This window comes from Neophocaena asiaeorientalis, unplaced genomic scaffold (genome assembly GCF_003031525.2).
Source record: "Neophocaena asiaeorientalis asiaeorientalis breed wild unplaced genomic scaffold, Neophocaena_asiaeorientalis_V1.1 scaffold46, whole genome shotgun sequence".
Classification (NCBI taxonomy): Eukaryota; Metazoa; Chordata; class Mammalia; order Artiodactyla; family Phocoenidae; genus Neophocaena; species Neophocaena asiaeorientalis.
This window is the reverse complement of record NW_020175393.1, coordinates 695839-705394: the sequence shown is the minus strand read 5'-3', so window position 1 is coordinate 705394 and position 9556 is coordinate 695839. Positions and strand designations below refer to the sequence as shown.

Below are 9556 nucleotides of genomic sequence, written 5' to 3'. Positions count from 1 at the left end.
GAGTTACTTATTCATTGTTAAAAAATTTTAAGTTTGAAATAATTGTAGATGGTACACAGAGATGGCCTGTGTACCCAGTTTACCCTGTTGGTGACATCGCCACATGACTTTGGTACAATATCAAAATCAGGAAATTGACATTGGTGCAATCATCACTAATTTTTAAAAGACGTATTGTTTTTAAATTTCATATTGGGCAAAAAGTTTACACTGCAAATAGATGTGAGACCTACGTGAAACTATTTTGTCTTTCAGCAATTTTTCCAGCTAGTCAAGTTACGAAAGCTTGGACTTAGCGATAACGAAATTCAGCGGCTCCCTCCAGAAATAGCAAACTTCATGCAGCTGGTGGAACTTGATGTGTCCCGAAATGGTAAGAAAAAATGATTCCACTTGAATTGTTCATTCGTCTCTTCTGATGCTGGTGCTTACAATTTTTAGTAAATACGGCTGGATAAATGTTCTTGGAGGAAAGCTATGTATATGTTTTGGGATGAAATTAATGCCGTTATTGAATACTTTAGTCACCTCATATGTATTTACCCAAAATGTCATGACAGTTTTTAGGCGATAACTTTCTCAAAGTTGGTTCAGTCTGATTCACAGCGGTGGAGCTGCGGACTGGCAAATCCGCAGCTTGCCCCCACGTTTGATTGGAGGTGACATTGAGGGCTACTAGTATGGTCATTTGTCCAGATCTCGGGGGACTGCTGTGGCGGGGAAAGCGCCCTAGGGAAGGGTTGGTTTCTCCTGGCTATGGCCTGGTTGCCTGGGCTGCTCCCCTGAGAATCTGTCTCCCTGCTGCAGTGAACAGACCTGCTTGCCGTCCAGATATTTCTGTCAGTTTCATTCAGTTCTGATTAGGCCCCGGGTAGGTCTGCCCACTTGCATTATTTGTGTGGCATATTTGTGAGTTTATTTTGATTTTCAGATTTCACTGTAATGTTGCTTCCTTTTAAGTGAACGCCCTAGTAGGGTGTTTATATCCTGTTTAACCTTTCATTTTTAAATGGGTACCCTGGTTTTACCTTGGGTTTTATAGCCCTTAGAGCATTCCCCGGGCAGACTGGTCCCATGGCTTGTTGGAGCATGTTTGATTCATTACTTCAAGTTAAAGTGGCAGCTCCCAGGGGTCCTGTCTTTAGTGATGGAATTCAGTCCTTGCAAGAACTCCGGTTTAATGTCCTGAGGATAAGCCCATATGTAATCTATTGTTTATAAAAATGATAATCCTTTTCTGTCTCTCCTATTACAGACCGGCATTGTGTTTTGTTTTGCTTTCCTACAAAAATCTGTAGGTTCCTTCTCAGTGACCCTCAGGTCTGGCTCTTTCAATCTGATGTCCTCTGCAGAAACCCCAAGGCCCGGATAATAGTATCTTCCTGTGGGTCATTGTTATAAGGCAGCAATAATAATCAGTACTTGATTGAAAACATGGTGAAGAAAGAATGATTTTTACCCTCCACTTTTTAAATTGCTCCCACCTCTCAGATCCCATCCATTGGAAACTGTCTTTAGGCCAAGCCATATGCTCTTGATATAGCGTCTACCCTTATTTGTCATGAGAATTATTTCTTCCCTTGCAGGTACTAGAAAGAGTGAAAAAAATTAGTTTGGGAGGCTTGTTTACAAAGGCTTATTTGGTTGCAGGGGGGGTCAGCTCTGCTTCAGTAAAAGGGATTTGATGGTAAGGACGGGGTGTGGGGTGGAGCTGACTTGCTAAAAGCATTGCCCCGGGGTCCACATCTGACACCATTTTAGTGGTTTCTTGGCCTCTCTCTTCTGCTTACGGGTGCTCTGTTCTTTGGAACTGGCCTCTGCAGACCTGGTTTCTTGTGGTTTCTCACCATGCACTTCTGGGCCTCTGCCCTTGCTGTGGCATCTGGCTGCCATTTCTAAATGAGGCCTGGTTGACCCAACTCATCTTTTTAAGCCAACCGTAAGCCATAGCTGCCGGTCACTGGGCACTCTAGGTATCGGCTACCCTGGTACAGGGGTGGCAAGCGGTACAGAGCGCGGCCCTGCCCTCATTGCAGAAGTTGTTGATGGGCAGCGTCCCCTCGCACTGCAGGTTGGCAGGGGGCGGACCTCTGAGGCCAGCCTTGCCTCTAAGGCTGTCCTGCGTCTCCCTTACCTAAGGCGTATGTGATTGAAACTGCTCTCTCTTGTCTTAGCGATGATCTCAGTTGTAAAGACTGGCTGGCTATGAACTCTGCAAGGAAGCAGTGACTTTGAAAAATGGTCGCTGAAATCACACAGTCCCAAGAAATCAAATAGTCATTTTGAAATTGGCATTAGGAAGGAAGAGAAGCAGGGGTCCAGAAATACTTGAGAAAGAGGAGAAGTATTGGCTTTAATTATCTGGGAGCAGAGAACGCATAAAGCTTGAAGGTTGCGGTCCTATTCTTGACTCTGATGGGAAGAGATGCTCTGTGGGAATTCAGCATTGTCAGCGGCCAGTTTTACCAGATTCCACATCAGCTGTGTCTTTTCAGATATTCAGAGGAAGAAAGAAGGGCTACGTGCCTCTTTCCACATGTCCATTTATACCTTCCAGCATGTTGATAAGAGGAGGTGAGCTTTCACTGTAGTCGTGTCAGGTCACACAGTGTTTTATCTCCCTGGGATGCCTACCCTCCTTTTCTCCCCGCCTCATTTTCAGCCTCTCCTTCTGCAGGTGTTGGACTTTTGTGACGGATCCCGCAGATCTGCTCCCTTTTAATCAGGCTCTTGTAGAAATGCTGGGAGAGTTAAACTCCCCCTTCGCCTATTGGCAAAGCCTTGCTCTGGCTCGTGTGTGTGGTGGGAATGGGGTGGTGGTGGTGGAGGGGCCTTTCTTTGTGGTTGTGAAAAAACTGCACAGATGACAGAGCAGAACAAGGTCATGGTTTTACTATAACCAACAGGAACGTGGGTCTGGAGCTGTTTCCAGGTCAGGCAAATCTCCCTATGTCTCCTCTCTCATTCTTCTGGCCCATAAAATCCCATTAATGTGAGTTTCCTAGGCAGCTGAGTAGGTGAATCCAGGTTACAGAGTCTGCAGCCTGAGAGGCAGTGGGAGGACCCGCACTTTGCGTGGATGCCGGTGTTTGTAAGGGTTTGGGGCTCCATGTCTGGAGTGTGTCTTCTGCAGCCCCAGCGGAGAAGGCCCTCTCCGTGATCAGAGGCTTTTCCTGCCCAGTCCCTGGGTTGTAGCAGGGCCACAGCCAGCACTGGCCACTGTCGTGATAGGACCTTTGTTGCCTTCCTCAGTTCCTGATTTTCCAGAAAGTGTCGCTTGTCCATAGAGGAGGGAGGCCAACGAGATGTTGGTGTCAGACCACTCAAGCCCTTTTGGATCAGTGCTTGTCAAACTTGACCGTGCCATGAATTACCTTTGGATTTTGTTAAAATGTAGATTTTGATGCAGTAGGTCTGGGGTGGGTCTGGAGATGCTGCATTGCTAGGAAGCTCCCCAGGGATGCCAAACACACTGATGAGGAGATCTTAGCTGTCCCCACCCCCAAGCCCGCTCCTAACAGCCCCTCAGCAGCTTCCTGTGGCTTTGAGCCCAGATTCGCTGTTTCTCTTGGTCCCGCACCTGACCATGTGGAAGGTGGGAAACCTCCAGGATATTCCTGGCTAAAGGGTAAGAGGCTAGAGCTGACTGAAGTTCAAGTCAGCTTTGATTCCAGGAGCAAAATTAGACGTTTCCTAATGTTCCCTGCTCAAGGGAGGGAGATAGTACTATAGGCTTCAAGTTAAGGTCTGATGCAGTTTTCTGTGGTGAAGCGCATCCGCTTTCATGCCCGGACTTTTTGTCTGTTTTCTCTGCTCACCGATTCTTAGCTCTTGGAGACAAATGCTTTCTGGATACGTGAGAAGAGGTACTACCCCAGAGTACTATCTCGCTGTCCACAAGTGTAGGGTGGACTTTCTTTTTTTTTTTTTTTTGCCGTACGCGGGCCTCTCACTGCCGTGGCCTCTTCCGTTGCGGAGCACAGGCTCCGGACGCGCAGGCTCAGCGGCCATGGCCCACGGGCCCAGCCGCTCCGCGGCACGCGGGATCCTCCCGGACCGGGGCACGAACCCGCGTCCCCTGCATCGGCAGGCGGACTCCCAAACACTGCGCCACCAGGGAAGCCCCTAGGGTGGACTTTCTTAGTGCATCATGAATCCTGCCCAGAGGGTTCGTAATTTGAATTTTATAGTCTATGCTGTAATTCGACTTACATCACAGTACTGTATCATTATCTGTTTAGTTCAGTTTTTTTTCCCCCAAAGTGTAAGGCATACGCCACCGGCACTGCTAGAGAAGATTTTAAGTGGTACTGCAAAACAGCAGTTTTTAATATTGAATCAGAGCGAGGAAGTTATCCTCTTTCCTTTTTATTTAAAGAATTTTTTACTCCCGTTAGGTTGCTTTCTGTAAAACTTAGTAGCACTATATTGTATTGATTGTTATATTTATCTTTTATATCTGGTGATGATAATGGCTTTCTATTCATGTTAGTGATTTAAAAATAAATCTTACTCAACAAAGTTGATTTAAAAGAGTGAGGTAAATAATAAAGAACACAGGTGCTCTACCAGGATGACAAAAATTGTGAAGGTAGAACAGGGGTGGATGAAGTTAAGGAAATGCTATTAGTATTAGCACAGCCAAAGAAGTCATGAGTTTATTTCTCTTATGGGGCAAATAATACTGCATGTGGAACAAACATGGCCAGAGACTGCACCTTCTGGGGAATTACTTTGCAAACTTGAGTGAACAAGAAACTAAAAGACAGTTTTAGTACAAAACCCTCACTGGCACTGGGACAGAGCTTCAGAGTTAGCAGATGGACAGCTTATCCAGTCCGTCAGCAGGATCATCGTCCCACAAAGTCGAGAGGCTAGACTTGGATTAAATGTTTGGGTTAGTCTCCCTCTGTACAGCTGCAAGATGGGGATCAGTGTCTGTGCTCTGTGGCAGTGGGTTTGTTTAATGAAATCTAAGATCAATTTTGAAGCCTGCTGAAATGCCCTTGTATAACAGCAAGTCTTGGTGCTTCTGAGTGTGCCCTGAAAAAAAGCTCTTTCTGGCAAGCCAGGCATCCAGTGTGCCTAGAAGTCCTCCTTCTTGGTTATGAACAGTTAGTGTTTTTCGGGTGTAATAACTACATACACCCACAACAGAAGTGTGACAGAGGCCAGTTCTCGCCCACGCAGACTTAAGACTTTCCACAATCAGGCCATTGTTCCCTTCTCTGTCTCTGCCTAATTCAGGGCCAGGCTTAGTGCTCTGCCTAGCACGCCGCTCCGGTGTGCTGGATTAACACAGACGTAATCTGTGTTATCAGTCGGTGAGTTTCTTTGTCACAGTCACTGTGAAAATGGTACAGGAGACACCCCTCAAAGAGAAGCCCCACAGTGCCACTCTGCCTTGTGGGTGGAGAGCTGATAGTTTCTACCCCAGACCCGGCTTGGTTGTCTTTACAAGTACTGCCACGTTCCTACCACAGGCCCTTTCTCTGTCTTAAACTTTTTACCTGTTCTTTTGTTAGGGAGAGGGGTTAATAATAGAAAACATATAATTGCCTTCCACTCACATTTTAATTCCAGATAATAATAATTATTTTCAAAGTGGAGGTGGAAAGAAATTTGGCGTCTGTGACGTTTTCTAATCACCTTTCCATTTTAAACACTGAAAGAGTTGGAATAAACTATGCAAACAGATCCTTCTTTCCTTTTTTTTTTGTACCATAAAGAAACATCCATGATATTTTATCAGATAAACCTGAAAATCTGTCACAAATTGGTGATGCAAATTGTTAAATCTGTAGGGAAGTTTTGACAACATTGCCTCTGCTCAAAATGATTTTGGAACTCTTTCAGAATTTGTCATTTTACGTATCCTCAGGCCAGTGGTTTCACGTTTTCTAGTGGATCAGTTTTCAAAAACAACCATGCATTACTTAAGGCCGACTTAGGTAAATAAACCAGGACACTGATAATTTTGTAGTACTCAAAATCTGCCTCAGATGGCAATTTCAAAAAAGTATAAAAGAGTAAACTGTTGTTACTCTTTATTAATTCATATGGTTCTCTCCCACTTACCAGAAAAATTGTGGCTGTGCTGAATAAGTTGTAGGTTTATATAACTTTCTCTTTCTTGTTTTCTCTTTAATTAGCAGGTTGTAATAGAGATGGTGCCCTGAGTTTGAGGTCAACACCTCTGAATATATTTTTTAGGTCGGTCAGTCCTGGGTTCTCTAAATGTTTAGAGATTGTCAGTAGCTCCTCATCCCTCCTCCACCCCTCCCCCATTCAGTCATTCACTCAGTCCTGCACTGCTCTGTGGCTGGGTGATGAATTTTCCAAAACAGTGTTGGATTTACACAGAATGGGCTAAGATGAAGGCACATAATTGTAGCGTTTTCTCCTGAAGTAAAACAAAACCCTGGGCATATATCCAGAGGAAACTCTAACTGGAAAAGATACATGCACCCCTATGTTCATAGCAGCACTATTCACAATAGCCAAGACATAGAAGCAGCATAAGTGTCCGTCGACGGATGAATGGATAAAGAAGATGTGGTATGTGTGTGTGTGTATATATATATATATACACACACACACACACACACACAGGGAATTATTACTCAGCCATAAAAGGAATTGAAATAATGCCATTAGCAGCAACATGAATGGACCTAGAGATTATCATACTAAGTGAAGTAAGCCAGACAGAGAAAGACAAATACCGTATGATATCACTTATATGTGGAATGTAAAATATGACACAAATGAACTTATCTATGAAACAGAAACAGACTCACAGACATAGAGAACAGACTTGTGGTTGCCAAGGGGGATAGGGGTGGAGGAGGGATGGATTGGGAGTCTGGGATGAGCAGATTCAAACTATTATATATAGGATGGATAAACAACAAGGTCCTACTGTATAGCACAGGGAACTATAGTCAGTATCCTCTGATAAACCATAATGGAAAAGAATATGAAAAAGAATGTATAGATATGCATAACAGAATCACGTTGCTGTACAGCAGAAATTAACACATTGTAAATCAACTATACTTCAGTGATAAAAAAAAAAAAAACCCAACATGTGGAATGCCAGTCTCTGCTCACTTTCTAATTAGGCAGTTTTCCTTGGTATCAGGTTGACAGTTCCCAGCTGTAAAAGTGGTTGAGGGTGGGTGGCCATGGCGCTTCATTTTTGATTTTGAGGTCACCTGTTTTGTCACGTGACTTGGGCTGGAGCCAAGAGATGCTAAGCCTCCAGGCAGCTGAGGGCTGGGTGGCATCTCTCCGTAAGAAGGGTGACAGCAATAGGCTGCCATGACCAGAAACAATGCTCTGAGCTTATTAAGCTAGAAAAGACACGTCTTAGAAAAGGATGAAGAAGCCGAGGAGGAAAGGGGGACTGAGGAGCAGGACTGAGAACTGAAACTAGAGGGTTATATATAGAAATGATTTGGTTTTTATTTTATTTTATTTTATTTTATTATTTATTTATTTATTTTTTAATTAATTATTTAACTGGCTGCGTTGGGTCTTCTTTGCTGTGTGCGGGCTTTCTTTAGTTGTGGCGAGCGGGGGCTACTTTTCCTTGCAGCGTGTGGACTTCTCTTTGCGGTGGCTTCTCTTGTTGCGGAGCACGGGCTCTAGGCACAGGGGCTTCAGTAGTTGTGGCACGCGGGCTCAGTAGTTGTGGCTTGCAGGCTCTAGAGTGCAGGCTCAGTAGCTGTGGCGCACGGGCTTAGTTGCTCCACAGCATGTGGGATCTTCCTGGACCAGGGCTCGAACCCTGGCTCGTGTCCCCTGCATTGGCAGGCGGATTCTTAACCACTGTGCCACCAGGGAAGCCCTGAAATGATTTGGTTTTTAAATTGACTTTCTAAGTATTGAATATATCCTCAGTCTAACACACCTGCTCCAAGCTAATAATAAATTTTGATTCTTACATCTTTTCAGTTTGATAAAACCTTGGATCCAGGCCTTTTTTTTTTTTTTTACTGTTTGTGGTTATCAACTATAGCTCATAATTATTATTTTTTTAAATTCAAGCAACATTTATTGAGTACTTACTGTGTTTGTGTAAGGCTCTTTGCTGAATTCTTCTATCCCTTAAGGAGGTAATTCTACAGGCACAACAGACATATGTAAGTAATTTAACATTGATGGCTTATACAGTTATACAAATAAAGTGCTCAGGGCACACAGAGAGGTGTCAGTTACAGTGTAACTGATTTGAAAGAGGCTTGAGAGAATAATGGGGATTTTTGGTTTGAAGTTGAAATCATGCAGTCTTTAACAATTCTTATACTTGAGTTGCAAATTTGGAGGGAGTTAAAGAGTGGATTCCTCAGCTGAGTTGTTGTTTGTTGGAAAAATTTTTCAAATGTTTGTTATACATTTATGGAGTCAGTGATATAATTAAAATGCAAATATCTCAGTGCTTGTCTGTTGGTTACTCACTGAAAATGTTAAGATTCATCCAAAATCAGAGAAGAGGGAATTCCCTTGTGGTCCAGTGGTTAGGACTCGGCGCTTTCACTGCCGTGGCCCTGGGTTCAATCCCTGGTTGGGGAACTAAGATCCCACAAGCCGTGCTGCGCGGCTAAAGAATTCTCAAGGGCTCAACAGAATGAGAAATTTTATTGCTGATCAATTTACAGTCCCTTCCCGTGTGTGTGTGTGTGTGTGTGTGTGTGTGTGTGTGTTTGGTGGGGGTGTGTGGAATGGGGAGGCAGTTGTGAGAGGCTCTGTTCTATATATTCAGGGATATATATATCTTCCTCCTTGGATGCACATGTCGCTTCAACTAGCGGCCACCAGGGTCCTTGTGGGAGGGGAAAGCGGGGTTTGTGCCTGGGTGATTTTTATGGGCTGTGTTGAGAAGTGGCCTACATCATCCCCACCCATGGTCTATTGGCCAGTTTCATGTCCCCAACTTAACTGAAAGGAGGTGGGAAGTGCAGTTAGGTATTTACACAAGAAAAAGAGAAAGCCAGCTGTTGGTAAGGCGTGAGCAGCAGCTGCCCCAACTGGCATTTAATTGAATCCTGGAATTGTACGGTTTTATGTCACTGATCACCTACAGGCCTAGTAAACACACACACACACACAGACACAGACACACACACGATTCTCTTGCACTCTCACAACCTTCCAGTGAGTGACCCATGTGCAGGAAATTCAGATGTGTGCCCCCAAAGAGAAAGGGTAGCCTCCTTTCCACATCTGCACGGAAATGTGTAAACCCAAACACGGATCGACATGATGGGTGGCCACCCATTTGCTAACTGCATAAACCCTGTGCAAGTATGCATGTTTTTTTTTTTAATTTGAATTTTTAGAAACTGGTTTAAAGTATATTTTGAAAACGAGAGTTTTATGTATGAGGGATGTTTGAGGTGCTTGCTCTGGTGAACATGGGGTCCTGAAAGATTTTCAGGACAGGGGTCACCATCTTGGATAAGTTATTTCAGTTCTCTGTGTCTCAGTTTCTTCATCTGGGAAATGTACTGTGACTCTTAAAAGAGGCTGTGTGTGTAAAGGGCTTAAAAAC

The 9556-nt window shown here is 44.2% G+C and overlaps 1 protein-coding gene across 1 annotated transcript in view; it reads left to right on the top strand.

Annotated features, from left to right (window-relative positions):
- Positions 1 to 261: 261 nt before the first annotated feature.
- LRRC1 (leucine rich repeat containing 1) overlaps positions 262 to 9556 on the top strand; it is a 78804-nt gene continuing 69509 nt past the window's right edge. Inside the window, exon 1 of the mRNA XM_024766263.1 lies at positions 262 to 373. Within this exon, the coding sequence (XP_024622031.1) occupies positions 340 to 373 (34 nt within the window). The 5' untranslated portion in view covers positions 262 to 339. The remainder of the gene's footprint in view (positions 374 to 9556) is intronic.